General features: G+C 38.8%; 1 protein-coding gene across 1 annotated transcript in view; it reads right to left on the bottom strand.

Moving 5' to 3' along the window:
* The window catches only part of cpne5b (copine Vb), a 104,766-nt gene that overhangs the window by 37,938 nt on the left and 43,590 nt on the right, over positions 1 to 23,238 (bottom strand). Inside the window, exon 7 of the mRNA XM_029431775.1 lies at positions 1 to 23. This exon is cut by the window's left edge and continues 41 nt beyond it. Coding sequence (XP_029287635.1) covers positions 1 to 23 — 23 coding nt within the window. The remainder of the gene's footprint in view (positions 24 to 23,238) is intronic.

Genomic DNA, 23,238 nt, shown 5'->3' with positions numbered 1-23,238 from the left:
CACATTTCTTCCCTTGGATCCCCCTGTGGAGTAAAGACAGAAAACAATAAGAGCTTAACATAAATTAAAGGAAACACATCTGTCCATTCTTGGCTCTTAAGTGATCATTAAAGGCCACTGCAAGAATAAAAGCATCTTTATTTTGAACTATAAAGTATTAATTCTAATTATACTCTGCAACAAAAAGTCAGTTTGATGTATCTCATCGTTGGCATTTCTTAACATTTACAGAATGTCTCATTCAAGTTTTAATTACATTTCCATTTTATAATATTACTCAACAGTGCCATATGCTAAACCTCAGGTACCTCAGAAGAATTTAGCTTTAACTGGCTGTTACTGTTAACTTTTTTTCTTTGAGGGCTGACAATGTACCCCTGTAAGGTGTTGTGCAAGTTATGTCCTGTATTGCTGACTACCCTGTTGGGACAGATTCATCACTAGCAGTTTTAGATACCGGGGCAAAGGTCCAGTAGCTATTTAAGATGGCAAACATGTTATATGGTCAATTCATATTCATGAGTGAATATGTGGAGTGATGAATTTTGTATGAATGTATTTCAGTTTGTTTCCCCAGAATTTCAAATTGCAAGACATCACAGCTCATATTACTCTTTGTCTCACGTAGAGAAAGCCATGGAGGCTTTAATTACCTTTCCTCTTGTCTTCATTATAACAACTTTTATACTAAATTGTAGTGACAAATCAATCAATCATCTCTTGGCTTGTTCAGAACACAGGAAGCAGAGCCTTTATCCTGAGATGAGAGATATGATCCAACCTCGTAACCTCAGTTTACGTTACTTTAGCTTCTAGCCTGTTTTGGAACATTTTCCTAATTGTACGAAGCAACGGATGTCATTTCTTACTTGACTCCACGTTTTTGGAGCTCATGCATTTCCTGAAAGATCCAATAAGACTTGAACACTTGGGGAATCAAGCAAACAAAGGCAGTATCTACTACTGTACATCTGAAAATACCCTTACCAATAACAATACCTTTGTTCCTGTTATTATGTGTTACATTTAGCTCTTTGCATTTGTGTTTTACAGATAGTTCAGGTGAAGACTGAACAGCACCAGTGTGTTGGACCCTTGACATCCCCGTGTTATAGTATTATCATCTAACACAGTTTGAGGTTATGTGCTTGTCCACATCTGTATATAACCATTTGAATAAAGTCATTTTTATAAAATCAATTTCAAAAGACAAAAGAGATTTGAGGATCAGAAGCTCTTGTCTAGATTATCACACTTGACTCAACAGAGCACAGAAGGGTAATGGCCAATTTATGTTACTCAACACTGTCCTTTTGTTTGGAGCACAATACAAAATATATTTGTTGTTATGTCTTAGCAATGTCTTTATGTAGCTGTGTATGTGTGCCTGTGTTTAGGTGTGTGAAACGCTGGCAGCCTGTCAAATACTAAATCTCTTTACTCCTTTCAAGGTGAGAGGTGGAAGGGAATTGTAATGCGCATGAAATGGAAATTCGTATATTGGAACATGAGAAGTTGTCAATTGAAAAGATATTCAAATAAAGAAAAGGAAAAGCTCACAAAAACACCACTCAGACCTTTTAATTAAATCTCCAGCTTGTTCAGAATGCTGCGCCAAGGCTTTTAACATTATCAAGAAAGAGGGACCATATCACTCCCCGTCTCTCTCTGTTGGCTTCACAGTCGCAGAACTGAGTTGCAGCTTGTTTTTTGTCTGCAGAGCACGGTTTCGCCCTTGCTTACATTAGTGAACTCCTGTCCTTATACAATGCAGTAATAGACTTCAGATCCTCTGACAAAAGGCCTGTCTGCTGCTATAGTCGGTCCTGGTCTAAATGTGACTTGCTTTTAACTGTGCCTCATTTTGTTGGTCTGGGACTGTGTGTCTGTTGGTTGGTTGGTTATCTGTTTGTGTACTTTATGAGCTTGGGATTGTACCTGTTCTCTCTTTTCTTACTGTACTGCATAGCATTTTTAATCAACTGTGTTCCATTTCCATCCATTTCACCATTTTGTCAACATAAGACAGAAATGTAGTGTAGAAATGATAACATATGCTCCCACTGAAAGCATGTTGCTGCCATTAAACAGTAACTACAAAACATTTCTCATGTTTCCACACATACAGCAAATGTACTTTCCTTGACAGTAGAAGTTTCACCATATAACCTTCCACACTGCGTCAGTGCCAGAGTCCCTTTGGACAGTCGCAGTATTGGTCAGCATATCTCATAACCTGTGAGCATACTAGGCATACATAGTACATGCAGGTATGGCTGACCCAGCTTTAGGGCTGGTTAAGGCAGCCCAATTAATTTCAACTAGTGTAGATGAGCATTTACATTTTGTATAGGTTTTATTCTGCAAACTTCTCACTGCCAATGCACAATGTTAATACTGACAATTAAAGCAAAACATTAATCATCAATATATTTCAGTTGTTTTTCCTACACAATCGGTTCCACGCAACTAAAGCATAATTCATGCTTCTATGGTTTGTTTAGGCATCTTAAAGCACTTAATTAAAATTAGGAAAAGATCATATTCTGTCGTTAAACGTTTACGTCTATAAATGTCTGCATTCTTAAATGGTAGAAATTGTTCCTAGTAAATATAATCAAGACTGCTTTGTTGTTTTTGCCTAAACTTGTTTGGCAAAGCTTAGTGTCTCATAAGCAATACGTTTTTGTACTGCTGTTAGTGACAGAGAACCAAAATATTTTAATTTGCGAGGTAGATGCTGCATGCAACAGTTAAATGCTTTTGACAGTTTAGCGATAAAGTTGCACATAAACTAATTACAATTAAAATGTACACAGTACTTAAAGTACGGTCGTATTTCCTGCTGCAATTTCTTGACAATTTCCACAGAAAAGAGATTGAGGTGACTTGATGGACTCGGGTTTTGCACTCAACATACTGGGGTCAAAAGACTGGATACAGTGTTTTCCAGCTGTGTGGATAAGTGCTTTCTGCTCTTTGTGAAGAGGTGTGTGTGTGTGTTTTTAAGAGGTAGATGGAGACCTTTGGTACAGGAAAAGACTTTCATCGATCTCCAGGTGGGGAAACTATTTTGCTCGTATGGGCGACTGTGATCTTGTGCACAAACAAACATACTTATAGACATTTGGCACCCAATCAGTCACTGCCTCAAAAATAAAGCTTTCAAAGGACAAATGACTCCATATCTACATTCTTCCCCGCTCATTCCTTCCTTATCCTCCTGTAGCCAAATCAATACCATCCAGGTTCTTCCCAGAAATACTCTGTTATCTTAAGGCCACTGAAAAGCTCAAATCAACAAGCAAAAAGAGTTTGTGTTACAAAAGTGAATCTGCGCTGTGCTGACAAGCTGTGGCTGTACAGGAACAAGCTTACAACAACACATACAGTTACCTCGTGCTTTCTGGTCATTAGTTGGCTGATGAATACTTTTATGGTTTACACACAAATTACAAATTTATTGGTGAAATAAATGGATGTTTTTGAGAATATTAGTTCTGCACATATACTGTCAAAGAATATTAGCATACAGCTAAATTATTAACTAAATATCAAAATGTCTTCAAAATATCAAAATATCAAAACGTCTTCTGATGTTTTTATTCAACCAACAGTCCAAAATCCAAAGATATTACATTTTTACCACATAAGACAAAGACGTGTGGCAAATTCTCACAATTGAGAGTCTGGAATAATGTTTGCAATCTTTGCTTAACAAATGACAAACTATTTATCAATTATCAAAAACATTTGTTGAGTGATTTTTCTTGTCTATTGATTAATCATTTCAGCTTTACTTTATGCAAAAGGTATTCAGGATATCTCACCCCAGTATACAATAACAAGTATGTGCTGTATCTCTGCAGATATATACTGTATATGTGTGTGTAAGCAGCAATCCTCAAGATGTTTTGCTCTTAGTATCCAATGATATTTTGTATAATATTCAGAATTCTGCTGGTGACCCACACAAAGGAAAACAAATCATCTGGTGTTCAACAGCAATCTGTCTCCTGTTGGATTTCTTTCATGCCAAAAATCCCATCCATGTCGTTGCTTAAGAAAACATTGCACAAATGATGGAATAACATCTCATTTGCACCTTGCTTTTGATTTGCAACAGTAAAAATATAAGATTCAAACTCATTTCTAATTTGTCACTGTCACGGAGAGTAGAGCTCCTGAAGGTGCCACACAAGATACTACTCCCTTCTATTACTGAATACCTGAAACGGTAATCAAATAAATGTGTCATGCTGGCAGTAATTTCATTCTTTGAACTGCACCTGGGCAAATTAGAAAGCTCTTTCTCTAATAACTTAGGACCCCTGAAAAGAAATAATTTATTTTTTCTTTCGTCTGAGAAGAGTAAAAACAGTGGTGCATGCATAATATAACCTATCCATTAACACGATGCTTCAAAGACCCACATGGTACACACACGAGCGCTTTTGAAGCTCCGATATTAAACATAGGACAGTTGTATATTGTCAGAGTGCACACACATACACACAAACACTGAGACACAGTTATATTATTGCCTATAGGAACATGTAAACCTAGAAATAACACCAAATCCCTCAAAGCATAAAGACCCACTGACATATTGGCACACACACACAAACACTATTTTTCACAGTGGTGAGAATCTTTAATTACAGAAATCTTCAGGGAGTCACAGACTGAAGCAAACCAATAAACCAGCTGTGAATAAGAAACGGATAAAAAATTAATTTAGCCAAGGGGGATCTGAGGAGGACGAGAAAAAGAGGATTTAAAGGACGGTAACTACTGGGCTAATTTGGAAGCTCCTCTCTGTTCTCTTTGCAGCTTACAATGTGTGTCGATGTGTGTACCATTAACATTCAGTTTGATTTCTGCTATCTCAGTATGTGACGACCACGAAAGCAACATTTTTGTTTGTAATATTGTTCACCTGAAATGTAGTTGGACTTGTCCTTTCTTGTTTTACTGTCAAGCTCAATCACAGGTTTGACAATTCTCATACTCGTTATAGCAAAGTACTTTTCCTGTTAGAATAACATAAGTTTGTTTGTTTAGAATAATAAGCCAAATCTGCTACATGCTAACATCAGCATGCTAGCACGCTTACAGTAACACTGCTAACATGCTGATCATTTTCACCATCTCAGTTTAATATGTTAGCGCACGAACATATGCTATTTAGTGTCAAATACAAACTACAGCTGAGGATGATGGGAACGTCCTTAGTTTTGAAGAGGTTGATTCAAAAAACTAAATATTGGATAAATGGAAGTTTTGTAATGATGATGGAGCTAGAAGAAAATACTTTTACATGTAGTCTAACATTAATCAAATTCTGGATTTAAGTTACAGTCAAAGTTTTACATTATATGAATGAATATAGCTGTAACTGCTCCTAATAAACAAGGGTTCAAGTAGTAGCACAAAAGCATTCAAGTAACATGGAGCACAAAAGCTTGTGTCCAGGGCCAAGGGCCATTGTACATGCTCACACTTCCTGAGAGTGACATTGTGCTGGAGGCCTTCCAGAAGACCAAAGGGATCTACAGTAAAGAATAGCCCCTCATTGATTCACTCAGTGCAACAGCTTGACAGAGAGCCTGGGAAATTCACCATTCATTAACAAAGAAAAACGACAGGTTTGAACTGAGGGCGAAAAGGTTGAAGAAAGATTTGAACTTTTAATTGACAGAACGGCGCAAGGGCTCTTGAAGGTGTAGTTGCAATCTTAAAGTTATATTCTGGAGATATTCATGTAAAATTGTTTGTTTTCAGAGAGGCGTTGTTCTAGTGAAAAAAAAAAAACAAGTACAAAAAGGCTTCACATACCCAAAGCAATAAGATTGTTGCTTTACTCAGTTTTCATTGTCTAAACTCAGCACAAGGGGAAAAGATGCACATATGTGACTCTTTTCAGTGTGCATCAGTGAATAAGGTATTATTTAACAACAGCCGTTTGTATCTGTATTCTGTAAATGCTTCTGTATACAGTATGCCCCTTTACATTGTTTGTGGCCACAGCCATCATATCTGTACCCAATAGGTGTACAGATAGATGTAATTACACATTAAAGAAGAGTGTCTTCAGATAAATGATAGTGAACACTACCCACTACCCACAATAACTTTAACAGGACACGAGGAACATGAATGTCATGCTGAATGAAGCTGACACAAACAGCTTTGGCCCTTGATTCTATCTCTGGACACCAGAACGTTCCTTGCTCCTGAGGTTTGTACCAAGGTTTGTATACAAAATTGCCCAAGGGTACATCATCCTTCAATCTCCTGGCATTTTCTGACAGTTTGAAAGCAAGTTAACGAGTAAGAACCTGACATATACCTCCCACCCGATCTTGTCTCGCAACAAAATATGTTTACCAATTCAACTCCGACCACACAAATTATTTAACATCCTGCCACTCATCTGTTAAATTATTAACGTTTGCAGATGACACTGCCCTTGTGGACCTCATCATTAACAATGATGCGTTCATGCACAGGAGATGGGCAACTCAATACAACATGGGGTGGCAGCCTCACCTTCAGCTGAAACCTTGTGAAGGTTTCAGACTGTAATTCACTTCCTACAGAAGCCTTGTGCTCATTTACGCCTGAAGAACAGGCATAAAGAAGCGGGATCGCTTAACCATGTAATGATGTTGCTATGGACTACTATTAATGACCCAATCAAAGTGAGAGCGTAATCTTCCTTAACAAGAAAAGGAACTTTCCTATTGTGGTAATACGAAGCTCAACATCACACAATTAGCGTTAGTCTTTTGTTTTTTTAAATCAATAAGAGAAAGCATTGTACTCCTGAACACGTGGTTTGCTTTCACCTGCCTACCAATACGGGCCTGCAAGACTGCAGATTAGATAAGGGTGTGATAGGAAAGACATTGACTAACTTTCCACGTGTAGTGAACTGTCTGTTGCAAAAAGTCTCCAGAGTAGACATGTGAATTGGATGAGCATTTCTCCAAACTGAAGCTTCATTGCCAAAGTTGGCACCCTTTCTACCCTATTCTCCCCACAGACTCCCCCTCCTACAGAACCATCTGGAAACAGCTGTTAGCTGACTTATTAGTGCACATCAAGCTGTCCCTTTGTTCTGTGCTGTGTGTAAGATTTGGGTTGCCTGTGTAGACTGCCATGTATGTTCAAATCTACAAGACATGCATATGTTTGTAACAAAAACTCAACAAAAGAAGCTCAACCCGTAATAAGTGCCACAGTGCACACGGTTAATTCAGTATGCTGCATGTAGGTCAGTGAATTTCCTTTCAGCTGCACCGGTGTTGGGGTTTGTCACATTGCCAATTTCCCACCCACAGGTCACCTAATCCATTCCACTATGCAGCTTTTGTCTAAAATGGTTATCAAGAATAAAAGAAGACCGAGCGTTTAGCCTCATGGTGCCTTTTACCGATCTTCCGGCCACAAAACCGCACACTGTGACCGAGCTGAGTAGGAGGCAGGAGAGTAAAAGCACCATGGGGGAGTGCTATAGGGAGACTTTTAGAGACGGTGATTATCGGCTGCCATTAAAACGGACCGAATGATCATCAGTATGTTTTGGGAAGCAGAAAGGTGAATGGGTGCTGAAAGAGAGGCTGCAGAACCAGTAGAACCTTAAAGCAATGAGACAGTGTGCAAGTATAATATGTTCTATAACTAAAACATGCTAGTTTATATATTAGCAGTACTATAGCATATTAACTACTAAATGACAATAATATCAATTGTGAGCTAACTATGATTTCTAATAAATAACATGTACTGTCGGTGCATGGTAGCGCAGCCAGACTGTTCCTGTCTGATATGAAATGTACATAGTATGATAACCGTAAACTTTAATACCGTGGTATATCACGATATACCGTTACAGCCCTACTTGGTTTTGCAAAGTACTATTTTGTAAAGAAAGCAACACATTGAACACAGATGGTGTTTATGGTTCTGGTTTTTGGAATGAGCAAAGGAAATAAATGTTCTGGTTTTTATAAAAATATAAATGACATAAAAAACACAAACAAAAGTAAAAGTAAATTATTGTAAAAGGAACATTTAATACAGCTGACAGTGAAACAGGACACGTGTGTTTTAGAGATTGACTACAAATTCTGGAGGAGGTTACAGTGCGGTTGACTCGACACAGCTTTTATCATCTGATCATTTCAGGATCACATGCAGGTCCGAGCACTGTCAGCTCAGATTCCCTTTGTACAATCTAATGATTCAAACCAAACGTGGACAGCTGGCATTGTGTGTGGGATGATATAAATATTATGCCGTGCAGCCAAAGGTTGTTCAAACAAAGAACTTTACTTTAAATTAAAGCTGAGAACCCAAAGCTTTCATGTAACAGGATTCTTTTGGGAATTATAAAAAACATTCACAAGACATCTAAAAAAATCCATTTGATGTAATTGTGCAACTGTAAACATGGCATCTTGAGTATGAATATTTCACTAAGCATTTAAGATTCATAGCTTCAGTTAAGTGTTGGAACTTATACTTTCATAAAGGATGGACGGCTCTGAATTTGAAGACATTTAAGGCAAAAACAAATGGTCTCGGAGTTAAAGGAGATAGGAGAGGCAGGGAAAGAAAATGTGACGCAGACACATTTAAACAATATAACGAAAGCCAAAGGAGATGTTATGATTTCTGGTCCAATGCAGATCAATAGCTCATTCCAACTCAGTATCTCTGGGAACTACATCCATATGAATCTGCACCTCACGATGTATGTACGTAATGTGCAATGCCTACGCAGGAAGTAGTGTGCAGAAAGTAAGGGTGTTAATCAAAATCTTCCCAGAGCTATCCCCACTGTGTGACGAATGTCATACTGAAGAAGACACTCTTCTCCACAGTTAAGTCCTCTGTCCTTACTCCATTTTGGACTAACGTAATCCAAATGTTTATGTTGCGTACAGTAAAGAAACCTGACCCACTGGTGGTGCTTTAAGTCTCTGATCAGTTTTCCCTGCTTAAATAATGTCAACAACAACTGCTATCTCGTGCACTTATCGTAGCAAACAAAGGTATTTGAATGTTTTAGAAAAAGGCAGCGGCCCCACCTCAAATGGCTTTAAGAAACTGTAAAACTTTCTCACCTTCTTGCTATTAAACAAAATGTTCAGGGGATAGTTGTAGACATAGACATGTTGATGTTTTTGTTTGTTTTGTCTCTAACTTTAAAACACCCTCAGCACAGCATGACATAAGAGATATCAATTAGTAAACACACAGGGACTCAAGTCTTTGGCATTAGTGTTTTAAACCCATTTTTGCTTCCATTCAGACTAATGAGCCAAATAATAATTAGTGTGGGGATTTACTTTAAATTCACTTGTTAAGGTATAAAACAAAGTGCTCGCTTTATAAGGAACTACTACTTTTGGCATGCAGTGTATGAGAAGTATCAACATGATACATATTCTGTCCTTTCATCTGACAGTTTCATTAAGTATAATTTGTCAAACGTCTGTTTTAGCAGCACATTAATGAAGTGTTGAGGAAGTGTAATATCTCTATATCAACAAGTAGTATTGGTTAATACTGTGTGTTAAGCACCAAACTTGTTAGTTTGTGCAGTGGTTGGGCACCTTTAAAAAAGGGAAACAGTCTTTTTACATGGATGTGGAGCTATTACAAGGTGATTGTTTAAGGCACTTGTTTCTGATTTGCAACTTCTCAGTTTCTGTCTAGCCTAACACCATCACTTATACATTAAAGAAGAGTGTCTTCAGATAAATGATAGTGAACACATTAAAAACACTTGACAGCTGCAAGAACATTAATATACAGTGTAGTCACTCTACAGGAGCTGTCCATTCAGCACCACCACAGTACACAAGACAGTAGGAGTTTATTATCTTTTACACAATTTTACCTCACTGCCTCCTTCGGTGACCTTCTGCTGGAAATATAATCTTTCCTCACATTTGTACCTGTCCAGTAAATAACTGATTTCATTTTATCTGCTAACTGCAAAAATGTTGTCAAAGGAGTTTAAAGGTTTTAGGAAATAACTAAATTCTCTGTACAGTCTCTACCCTGCTAGATATGTGTGTGTGTGGGTGTGTGTGTGTGTATGTGTATGTGTGTGTATGAGTGTGTGTGTGTGTGTGTGTGTGTGTGTGTGTGTGTATGTGTGTATGTGTGTGTGTGTGTGTGTGTGTGTGTGTGTGTGTGTGTGTGTGTGTGTGTATATGTGTATATGTGTGTGTGTATGTGTGTGTGTGTGTGTGTGTGTGTGTATGTGTGTGTGTGTGTGTGTGTGTGTGTGTGTATGTGTGTGTGTGTGTGTGTGTGTGTGTGTGTGTGTATGTGTGTGTGTGTGTGTATGTGTATGTGTGTGTGTGGATGTGTGTGTGTGTGTGTGTGTGTGTGTGTGTGTGTGTGTGTGTGTGTGTGTGTGTGTGTGTGTGTGTGTGTGTGTGTATGTGTGTGTGTGTGTGTGTATGTGTGTGTGTGCTTTGTTGGCTGGCTGGCTGTTGTTTTTGCAGAATGGACTGCATTTGAACCAAAGAGGGGGAAACTGGTGAGCCATATTCCCAGTAGGAATGAACTAGAGAGCTTTGCTACACCTACTAAAAAGTAAAGTAGCCTATTTGGTATCGCAGACACTCCCGTGTACATCAAAGTATCACACAAAAGAGTAAAGCATTGCCTGGTGAAAGGAGATACTGAGGATTACCAAGCTTTCGTCAGGATTTCTTTGTCAATTCCTGTGAGCGATTTCAGAGTTGAAAGCCAAACATGTCTCTCTGACAAAGGGACATCACTGTTGGTTAAAGAAGATACTGTGGATTACAACGTTTCAATTATCGCCTCTCTGCCTCTGTATTATTCAGGGGACAAACTGCGAACGCTTTGATGCATTCAGGGAGGAGGCATGTTTCTTCCACGCCACCCGCTCTGTAACCTTTAAAACCGGAGCACAAACATACAACAATGTGCAGGGAAGCAGGGCCTTTCTAACACAATGATTGACTTCACCAACACTATTTCATTGCCGTAAAGGACAGAGAACGGACACACCGCCCCACCTGAGACATCCACTCCCTTGATTAACCACTGCTGAGTATACAAAGCCTCAGCCATTCCAGACCTCATTTGACTTTATTACAGCGGCCACCAGAGAGACGGTGCCATTAATCAAAAATAAGAGGGAAGGAGTAAGCAGCCACGCAGGAAAAAGGCAGTGGTACTTGATTGATGTGTCTTACTATACAGTTTGTGGTTAATATTGCATTTTCCTCTAAAGTTCTTTCATCTGCCAGAGCAGAAGCTGTCAAAGAAAACATCTGGAAATGTAATTTCAGGACAAGGCACATGAGGAATGTGTTGAAAAGAAGTTGGTATTCAAAGAGGAGCAAATGTAACAGGCTTGACAAATTTCATTACATGTGTTTTCTCTCCTCTCCTTTGTTTATAGCCAAAAAACACAGAGGGTGAAATAAAAAATAAAAATGATCTTTCCCTCTTTCTTGTGGAAAGCAAATGACACCTCAGGCAATTAGCATCGTAACAATGGCGGCCAATCTCTCTAATGCTTTGTTTGCCATCGATGCTGCTGAGTCCTCTAATTCATTTTGAAAGGAAATCAATGCCATTTGCCAACATAGCTATCTCCAAATGTTTAAACAGGCTGCGCTTAGTGCAGGAGTAATGTGTTCTGCCGATTCCCAACCAGAGATTTAAGTTCACTGTAACCTGATAAAACAGTTAATCCTCAACAGCATTTCTGAAGTCGTTAATTCAACACAGGGAATCTCTTCTGTCAAGTTGATTGAACACTGCAATTTAATTCACAATGACAGAAAAAAATTGTTTTCCTAACAGATGGCTCGGCTCGGAGAGAGAGTGAGCCGTGATCAATTGCTGCCTGCAGGAGGAGGACACTGAGTTTTGCTCAGCGATATTAGACACAAGGGTATCAATACTGGATGAGCTCTCATCCTGACAACAAACATCCTTTTTCTCCAAAGCAGCGCTGCAGGAAAAACCTGTTTGCCATTTTCTGTGAATGGGTCTGCAGAAGTTATCCGTCCTGCTTCAGGATCCTGCTCACAGCCGTCCGGCCGTGTTCAGACTGACAATAGGGCTGTGTGGAATAAAGAAATCCCATTATTCATCCAATGCGACGACTCCACTAGCACAGCGGTCGTGCCAATGCAAGGTCACCAGGGATAAAAGTTATATCTCCTCGACTTTGACAATTCATTGTCCTTACAGTTTTATAGTAACCCTAAATGGACATGTGGACACATGTTCTGTTTATACTACATTGACGTCTGCCAGGGCTGGATTACCAATGGGGCAGAGTGGGAAACTGCCCCAGAGCCATAGGGGCCACAAGGGCCACATATCAACTATCCATTTAATTTATGGTAATTTGGTTAATTGCAAATGTGTTTGTGGAACGTGCATCACTAAACTTTATGTTTGAGAAGATTCTTTCCTGGATTAATTAGGCCATATCGTCCTCATATGCAGACGTGGTCTCACATGTGCAGATGGTTCCAACGTACTAAAATTTGGGCTTCATAGGGAGGGATCACACGGACCCTCACAAATGTTGGCAGGTGCAACCCTATCACAGTTATTCTCGAACATGATTGTAGAACATCGTGTACATCTACTAATAACTTTTAATGAGGTGGCCCAAAAAAGATCCTAATCACGATACTCTGCGACACGTCATTTGTTGTTTGCTTCCCCAGTGATTAACTAGTTAATTAGTGCATTAACATTTAATGAAGTTTCCCCAGTGATTAGAGATGCTATCTCAGAACTGACATTTTGAACTTATTTGACTAATAGTGGCATGCAGTTAATCATCATCTATGATGTGCTATACTGCAGTACAAACACACCTGAGAGCTTGTGTGTTTATCGAGAAGACGACACATACTGTTCTCTCTTGTTATTAGGGTTACTTGCTTTTAATGAAGTTTGAGCGAATTCTGCATTGACGTAAACAAATCAAACTCTCTGTCAAGAAAACAAATTAGACTGAGCAGCCTGACAGAAAACTCTTATTACCCGTGTTATCTTTCCAGATCAAAAGACAAAATATGTTTTTTCTTCATCTTATCATGCTCCCTTCATGTATTTTCTCAATTAGTCATTTTTATAACTTTTTTCATTCTTTCTTTTTTTCATATATTCTTGTGAAACAAACAATTGCTCCAAGGTCTCTCTTGCCACAGAGCTACTGAATTAGCAAGCAATTAGTTTTGTTTCTGTTTTTAAGTGTGAAAGATATATTATGAGAACTGCCAGTCATACTTACCTCCTAGAAAATATAGACCTGGTGCAGAGCTGATTTCTAAATGAATGGAGCGATGGATGACTCACACAGCATTTTTTGTTCTGCTACTTTCCTTCTCTACACGCAATGTGTTTAATGTGTTTAATGTGTTTGATACAAGCTCTTATTTGTTTAACCTATTCCACTCTGCAGAGAAGGCGGCTCCTCGGCTGAATTTACTTTCTTTCAGAGGCTGCAGCATGCTCAAGTGAAGATGGTGGTACCCTATATCTGAATTTATGCGAGGGAAAAACTGGCATGACCAAATACATATGAGTCCATTGACCTCTCACCTCAAGATATCTGAATTAAAATGGGTTATATGGATACTTACAAGTCTCCCCTTTACACACATGCCCACCTTTTGCTAATTCCATGCAGTTTGAGGAAAAAACCTTGCATTTGTTTGCATGCAGTATAAATTCTATTCTAAAGATGGTTGCTGCATACTGGGGTCCCTAAACAGTCTTGGAATTGCAAACAGTTATGTATTTCTGGATAGCTGAGACTCTTTTGGATTCAATGAGCGCAATGGTATTCATTTTTGATGACGTTAGTCCCCATAGTAGCCATTTCATTGTAGTGAGACCATTTTTTAAAACTTGACCTGAATGTATAAAATGAGCTCTAGCTCGCTTGCTATCCAATTGCCTGAAAAATGCAATTCTTGCAGAAATCTCCAAATGTCAAATATTTTAGATACCAAATCACAGCATGGAGTTTTCCTATGGTTTTCCTCAAGGTCTTGGTCTCTTAATGTGGTCTTTTTCCAATTGTATACATTTTTGAGTTGTCAAAAAGAAAATGATGATCATATTGCATAATCCAATCTGAATATAAAATTGCCAATTAAACAATTCCCAACACGATGTCTCAGACGTGCAGGTGGGCAACACGTAATTCTGATACAAAATTAATCCCAGCGTCTGCTACATCTTCCCACCATCAAACCACTTTATGAGCAGTGTGTGATGTTGCCATCAGCTCCTGCGTGCAACCCATTACATTCAGGTTTTAATTAACGTAATAAAAAGTGTGGGTCAGCTATTTTTAGATGAATGCTCTGAACCACAACATTTGAAGCTTAAAGTTTATGAATTTGAATGCTTCGTCCTGAAATAACCAACAAAAAAAAGTCATTTGTATGAACCCCAATCTTACCTTTGCAAATGAGTCAAAAGATCTTTAATGGAGCCGTGTCTGATTTAAGCGAATCCTGCTCAGTTAGATGTGGACTATGTCACGTTTCTATGGGTTTTTGAACAGAGTAGCTGTGGCTTTTTGTAAGAAGTTTGATTAAGACATGAAGGGAGAAATCATGAAATTATTATGATCTACTTCTAATATATAAACCAGCTCAATATGGCTTGGAACATGAGACTCTACAAAGCATTGTTCAAACATTTTCCCCTTTTGATATCAGTCTTTGCTATCAGAGAGATTCCTGCATCAAGCCTCTGATGCTCCTGAGGGGCAAGCCCCTCTCTCTGTCTGGCGAGCACATTTCCATGGAGCTCAGCACCCCTGAAACATCCGTTTCACTTCACCTCACCCCTCAAACATGAGCTGCCATGGGCGTTACAGCCGTCACTTTTCATCACAACATCAAAGACTTCCCTGTCAGTTGCAAAGCAGGAGATGGAGGGGGTAGCAGAAAGTCTTTCTTTCTTCCCTTTCCTTTCTTCTTTCCTTCCTTTATGGAAACAGGTTTGTAAGCATTTCAAAGACTGAAAGGACACAAAGTATTATATGTGACAAATGTTACCGCCAACACAAAGCAGCAACAAGTAGAATTGCAATCACACTGAGAAAAGGTCTCTTTATTCATCAACTAACTGCTGGACCTCTTGATTCAAATGTAGCCTATGATTGACGCAAACAATCATAGTGCTGGTTCACAAAAGAGAGCTGGGGTTTAGCGAGTCATTTGGTCGAAGCCTTTTATTTCCAAACAGAGTATGGGTGCACAAGTGAGTTGCCTAGAATCCCGGCATCTCATGCATCAATGAATTAAGTAATAAATTACTAAATTTCGTCAACCTCCTGGAAATTCTATCATTTCCTATACAGTCACATGTAATACTCTTTAGCTGAGAAAATTCTAGTGACTTGCTACCAAATGTGTGAAGTGCTGTCTGTAGCCATCTTCAATATAGACGTCCTAGAGACAAAAACCCCACCAGCTTCTCATCAGCCGGCACCTTAAAGGGAGAAAGATAAGAGCGCAAGGAGAGGAAGAGGTTAGGTAGTCATGTGGAGAAGGAGCCCTCTAGTAGTAATTACGCTCTTGGACATTACTCTTTTCCGGCCACCAAAATCCCCCCAAAGGAAATAAGTCTTATACCTCATATTTACTGTATGATCTTTGTCTCAAAGGAAACCTGCTACCGCTTCAGTGCAGTTATTCCCTTTCACTCTTGTGACAGCATCCCATTCACCCAGGCCACCAATGAAGGCTTCCCCAGAGAGCGAGCAAAGCACTGCCGCTGGATCCAGTGGAATGCAGCCTAATCGTGTGTGTGTGTGTGTGTGTGTGTGTGTGTGTGTGTGTGTGTGTGTGTGTGTGTGTGTGTGTGCAAGAGATATAGTGAGAGAATGAAAGATACACGACAGAATAAACAGAGATGGACATGTGAGGGGATTGTCTTTAGAAGCTATGAATAGCCACTCTTATAGCCTGAGCCGAGGCACACACATCTAATGCATTTGTTTGTGATGTGTGTGCACGTCTGTGTGTACGCATGTGTTAGCAGACAGAAGTCTCTTTGTAGAAGTGATGCCATTGGAGAGACTTGATTTATCTGTGTTAGAGAAAGAAAGAGGCAGGCAGGGGGGCGGGCGGTGTGACAGCTTTATCAGTCCACTGTTCCAGACCTCCATTAGCACACCCTGCCAGAGGATGTGTGTGTGTGTGTGTGTGTGTGTGTGTGTGTGTGTGTGTGTGTGTGTGTGTGTGTGTGTGTGTGTGTGTGTGTGTGTGTGTGTGTGTGTGTTGTTGTGTGTGTATCTTTAGACAACTTAGGGGATGAATCCTTACAGATGGGATTGCATTGTCCACATACTGGTGCTCACATTTGTTCATCTTGTTTTTTCTGCTTGGATTTATTTTTAGTCTCATCTTTCTTTGTCATTGGTGAAGACATTATCATTTAAACTTTTTATAAGACCCGGACTGGGTTGCATCTAGCCTGTCAGACCTTAGTAATGTGTGAATCTGTTGCTAAGAAACATCAGTAGTCCGGTCCAATCAATAGCAATCAATTATGTAAACAGGAAGTCACCGCATCATGTCAAGCTCTAACATAACTCCAAATATTACAGTTTTAAGTTGCCAAACGATAAATTCAATTGAACTACTAATCCTTTGTAAATGTAGGTGTGTATGTGTTTTGCTAGTATTCACATTGTTTAGAGTGACAGGAAAATATCAGAATGTGTAACCTATGGTCATTTTGTCTCAAGTTCTGTATAATATTGGCTCAATGTTTAGTAATTCAAAGTATGTAGTGTTATCTTGTGGAATGCAAGTTAAAACCACCCCAACCATTCATTATTAATACAGTATTTAAGAGTCTGGTCAGCTATATTGACCATATTCCTATTTTACGCCTTATACTTTCATCTCATTAATCGTCTGTTCAGTTAGATACACAACAGTTACCCCTGGCAGTAAGTTGGTGTAAATATTTATTGAAGGTTTATATGTAAGAACTTGTTTGTGTGGTGAAAGTAACTTAACTAAAAGTCACTATTGCAGCACTAGTTTAAAACATCGACTGTACAGCATATATAAGGCCTAAAGGCATATGACTGGTAAAAAGCTATTTGGTATTTGAAACTGCACCTGCACATTTTACAGGCAAAACAATTCAAGCACACAGGCAGCCAACAACATTAAATCCAGTGTCCACAAAGCTGAAAACTAGATTCTCATAAACTGAACAAAATGTCCCTTTCTTTCCAGAGGAGACACAAATACACAAAGCCTCATCACACACAAATGTTACCCAGAGTAGAAGCCAACTGGAGCTATTACAGCAGGCATTAAGTTTCAGGGTATGTGTTCGTGTGCATCTGCATATCCGGTAGGTAATGATAAGGCACAGTGGAGCATGGCGCACTCAAAGTGGGTTAGAAATAGCTGGTAGCCATACCAACAGAAAGAGATGTGTGGTTTTATGACAGATGAGGTGAGGGGGGAATACAGAGAGCAGAGATGAGAAGCAGACAATGAGAAAAGATGATTATAAAGACATAGACACAGTCAAACAGACACACCTGGCCTGCAGTGTGAATCCAATTGTTGAATTTTAAAAACCTGCTGGAGAAGTCTGGGCAAATAAGATGAATAACAATCGTACCCAACAGCTATCACTGTGCTGCTCTTAAGCAAGGCACATTAGCTCAGCAGCTAATAGTTGAGGAGGAGTATGATTGAGCTGTGTGACTCACGGCAGGTGTCAGTGTGTATTACTGCATCTGTATGAATGATGAAGCCGTGCTTTGCTGACACAGGCACCTCCTCTACAGACAGGGGGATAGAAATTCACACTTCTACTGTAGGTCTGAGCTGAATCTTACAGTGGCAGTGTGCCCTTTAAGGAAGCATTAATCAATTGTGGTAAGAAAGCCAGTGTAATCCATTATTCTGACTAGTGTAAGTGGATCTCGAGCCCAAGCTCCAATTAGGTCTGAGAGAAGTTAAGACGGCAGAGATGATCGAACCCTGGCGGCTATGATACAAATTATTTCAGGAATAAAAGGATCCGTCAGGGATCAGGGTCCTGAAAATAAAGTAGAAAGAAAAAAGCCCTTTTCAAGTGCAAATGCAGTGTAAATATCCCATGCATTTGGCATATTATATACTGGTTCAATATCAAAGGTCAGGTTCTGATGCATCTCCCCCTTTACACCTGTCTCTCAAAATCATGGAAATTTGAAATCCCATAATGAAGTTTTTCTGTTTCCCACAGAAACATGACTTGATGCCATATTTGCTGCCTCTGCTCCCAGTACAGCTTCCCAGGAGCTCAGCATGTTGTGCATTTCTGAGCAGCCCACAATTTAGCACTAAAAGTATGTGATAGTTGGCTGTGAACTTTTCTTTTGCGACTTCATATTGTAGGTGATTTATGCTATTTCACTTTCAATATAAAAGGTGAGGAAAACATTTTGATAGCATGTGGGATTGAAAATGCTGTGAAACCAACACATACATCAAACCCACTTGCCTTGTGTTTTTTTGCCGAAGGTGAGGTTGGAAAAAGCTTACAGAGACCTGAATATAATAATAATAATTATTGTTGAAATCATTTTATTTTATTTCACTTACGCTGCCCCAATGGCACATCTAGCCCTGCACACACTCATGCATCTTTATACTAAAGGTTGGATGTTTACTAAGAATGCCTTCAAGTATTCACTACAGTGCAGCTATACAAGGGGAAGGAGGCATGGGTTGTTTATTAGACATCTAGTGAAACTGAACATTCTTGCATCCAATGCTGTGACACAGGGGTCACTTTATTAGGTACATTGTAAGAATCTAATACATTCCAATATAACATCCCTGCAATAGCATCTATCTTTACTATCTTGCTTTAGTCAACGAGGGACAAGTGAAAACATTATTTTTTTGCAAAACATTTTTGAACTGACCTTTTAAATGAAAGAGAACTAATGTACTTTAGGATCTGTAATCTCTGAAAGTATCTATTGCACTTAACGCTATAACAACTGACAGTGATAATCCCAAAACACTACAAAAAGATAAAAAAACCCATCTCAAAGGTTCTTATGGTTGCAGATCTTACAATATATTTCACTTCATCCAGGAAGCGCCTGGGGCTAACTGTTAGAGACAGGGGGGCTTTGGTGCCAGGGTTGGTTTGTCATCATACCCAGCTGTGTATCCCACCTCTTCACAAATGCCTCTACTCACATTCACACATAGTTTAATTCCATTTCGCTACTGTGCTCTAGTAATCCACACTGACATTCGGGGAATTTCGAAACGATAAAAGGCCAAGCATGCTGAAACACACCTCCGCTTCTTCGTCGCCCCCTCCCAACATTTCTGATGTCTTTTTTGTGTAGTTCATCATGACTACACGTTCCTATCCTCTCATTTCCTTCTTTATCGTGCATTCATCTCCCTCTCCTTTTCTTAATAACATGGTGTCCATATCTGTACACTATTTTTCAGTATACCCTTTGCTGATTATCCTAAAATGCAACACAGCAATCATACACTGCATTAACCTAAGGGTTGCAAAATATATATATAAACCAGTAGTGTCACAGGAAAAAAACAAAACATAACCAACAGTTAGTGGGTATTGCAACATGCAGTGGAATATGGTGCATAAACACAATGTAGAAAAGGCTTCTCCCATTGTACGCTGCAGTGGCTGACTGTAGATGGTAGCAGCCTAAAGGTTAGGGAAAAACAAACATGCAATCTTAATGTTTTGAGCTTGAGTGATGCTGTGAGGAAAAAGTGAAGTGAATGACGACACTTCTCCTCCGGCTGCTAGTCTATCATCAGCGTGCCCCTGAGTGAACCATTTCACCCCCATCTGCTGCAGTGGAGCTGCTCTATGTTTTATGGTCAGCTCTCAGTTTCCAACTGTGCAGGAGCATGTGTTCAAAGTAAAATAACCCTGAAAAAATGAAAGCAATAAAAAACACAATATTATCCCTCGTTGAAATGCTCCGCCCGAGGTTTCATCTATTTGTTTTTTTCTCATAAGATTCAAATAGTTTCTCGTCTTTGCTGAGGGTTTGAGGTTGGCCGTTAAGCTTGACTGGGCTTGATAGGTTAAGTAGGTTTGTTATGTCTTTCCAACACGTGATGTGATTTGCCATGTGCCTTTTTACTTTGTCTTTTATTCTTGCGTTATGTTGATTGATTGTTTGTTTCCTGTCTTGCCTTATGTGGTTTTGTAGCAGATTTTTGATTGTCGAGTTGGGTCCTCTTAGGCTTTGTGATGAAAAGCTCTAAACTGTATAAGGGTGATTCTTCAACTATCTTCATTTTTGTGTCCCTGGCAGAAATAAGAAAAACTAAAACACATCACTTTACACCAAAAGGAACATACAAAACTTAAATCATAGACCAGTCATTATTCTTATTACATAAAAAGTGACCTTTTATGTGTTGTTCTTGCTGTTTATCACTTTGTCCCTGGGCCTGATGTTGGATATTCAAACCTGCTAAGTTTTGAATTTAATATTGACCTAATATTAATTGTATGTGCAAATGACACATAAATGGCCATTTTAATGAAATGTATCATGTGTTGTAAGATATATTAGTATTTCATGTCTTTTTAATAAAAAGAACACCTGTCCCTTGGGGTCCTTGTCATTTCCATCACACCATGCAAAATGTGAATTTGCTAAAGTTTAAAAAAAGGTTTTTAAACTTGGTGATCACAGCTATAGTCATGTGACAGGAGAGCACATGGCTGCAGCACAAAGACAGCTCCATGAAGGAAACTGATATAAGATCAAATCAAGGTCAATATTTGGTAAATCGAAAATATGTTTATTGGCTGTCATTTCCAAATAGCTCATATATTCTTTAAATGTAGAAATAATAAGAAAAACAACATTTGGTATTGTCTGTTTTGTGTTTATTTAATGCTAGCTCTAAAGAAGATGTTAGCATGCTAACATATCATGAGATTATCTTTAAAATGTGACAAAATGTAATTTCTACAACAGTCATTTCCATCACTTTGATTATTGTGATGGAAAAGACCATTTGAGTGTTAAGACTCATATCAGTGAAAATAATGTATATTAAATTAAATGTCAGTGACAAGGAACCACCAAAGAGAATGAAACAGGGACCTTTTTTGTTTTGCACCTTGCTTGTAGGTTTCAGCAGTTTCCAGCAATGTTCTGCTAAATGATTTTATCTGCTTAAAGGTTAAAGTTTAGATGATGAAGTTCTTCCGTTAAAAATGTGTGGTTTTTTGTGTCGGGGACAATAAAACTGTTTAAACATTGTTTAAAAATGTTTTTGTGACCTGTCATTTCAACACATGCAGTCATTTCCGTCACACAATGTCATCCCCATCACAACACATTTAAACTAAAAATGCATACAAATTGAGTTAATCACCTTAAAAATGTTTTGTAGTTTGGAAAATTGTGCAGTTATAAGTACCATTAATTAATATTTTTTGAAAACACAAGGTATAGTAAATCTTTTTTCTTTTAAAACAACTTTTTGTGGTGTGATGGAAATGATGATTTCCTCTGACTGGAAATCACAAAAATGGTATATTATTCAAATAACTTCAGCATAGCCACAATCAGGAAGTTTTAATACACAGGATGTAGAATTATAAACATATTGAAACATTTCTCTAAATACATTTCATCTTTTCTAAAAAGTTCCAGACCAAAATGGTCCGTAGTCTAATCACCCATATATTGGGTTCAAAGTGGATTTGTGCAATTGAAGAGAAAAGAGAAAATATGACACTAATGGAGGTCAGTCTGGAGCCTGGAGTTACTGTAAAATGTTCCATCCACCACGCTGGCTTCACTGCGCGGCTGTTGTATCGGCACGGTGGTACTTTGAGCTAACATGCTGATGTTTAGCAGGTTTATGATTATCTTGGTTTATCGTGTTAGCATGCCAACCTTTGATAATTAGCAGTAAGCACAAAGCACTGTACAGATGAGGCTGATTTGAATATCTTTAGTTTTTCAAGTTTGGTCACAAACCAAAATATTGGACCAATTACAATTTTGAGCTGACGATGGCGCGAAATGAAAAGTCAGGGGATCACCAACATTATTACAATGTATCCTTAAAGGGACATGAATGTCTTTATCAAATGTTATCGTAATCCCTCCAACATACACAATACCCAGGAACCATGAATGTCTATATAAGCTTTTGTGGCAATACAGCTTGTAGATGTTGAGATATTTCACTGAATGCAACTGTGAGCTGCTGCTGGCACTACGTGAAAAGTCAGGGGACCACGAAACAACGTCTGTCAACAAAGTTGAATCAACCCCTCTCTGCCTGAGTACAAACTGTATAATTCTAAGCTTTGTAAAGGCAGTACCTTTTGCTTTGTCCATGACCTGTGGATGTCAGATATGTTGTGAATTACTTATAACACTATCTGCTAAAGACACAGCTGCCCGGAGGGATATTGCAGTGAGAGGTTAAATGCAGAATACATCATAAATAAGAAAAATAGGTAAATGGCCAAATGATTTATTGATGCTTAGAGGGTAGCTCAGTGCTGCTACTTGTCATTTATTGTAAATAATTAACAATGGATTTAAATAAGGAAGAAGATTAGCATTCAGACCTTTTCACCGCTGTTATCTGCAAACCTGTAATTGACTCGCAAATAAACTATTCCCTGCAATGACAGGTTTTTTGTCACTGCAAGTGCAGCAAAAACTGAAAGATCCTATGTTCAATTAATTTCTCACTTGTGTAAAGATTTTGTTTGCAGTCATAGTAGAAGAGAACAGCAGCAGCATGCTAAATCAGCTAGTGGGATGTTTGGGTAATTCCAAGTCGTACTTCTTATGGTAATATAATAGGCCATATTTCGCTCTCACAGTAAGATGCTGTGTACTCTAAATGCAGGAAAATGGTTTTGTCTCTCTTTGTCTCCGACACACACAGACACACACACACGCACACACATACAGAGACACACAGCTCACTGGCCAGCATTTCACTAACAACATCTAAAAGTATTATGGCTCACAGGGGAGAAATTTTAAAAAGTCTTCACTTTCCCAACCACAGTTTAAACAAGATCTTGCCTCGTCATCACAATCAGAAATGCCAGGGGCCAGATATTTAAAACTCTGTGTATACACAAAGTTTTAGCCTCCACAAAGTCAGAAAT

Source organism: Cottoperca gobio, chromosome 5 (assembly GCF_900634415.1).
Source record: "Cottoperca gobio chromosome 5, fCotGob3.1, whole genome shotgun sequence".
In the NCBI taxonomy this organism is placed as follows: Eukaryota; Metazoa; Chordata; class Actinopteri; order Perciformes; family Bovichtidae; genus Cottoperca; species Cottoperca gobio.
Note: the sequence above shows the minus strand (reverse complement) of the source record. Positions and strands in the feature narration are given on the sequence as shown.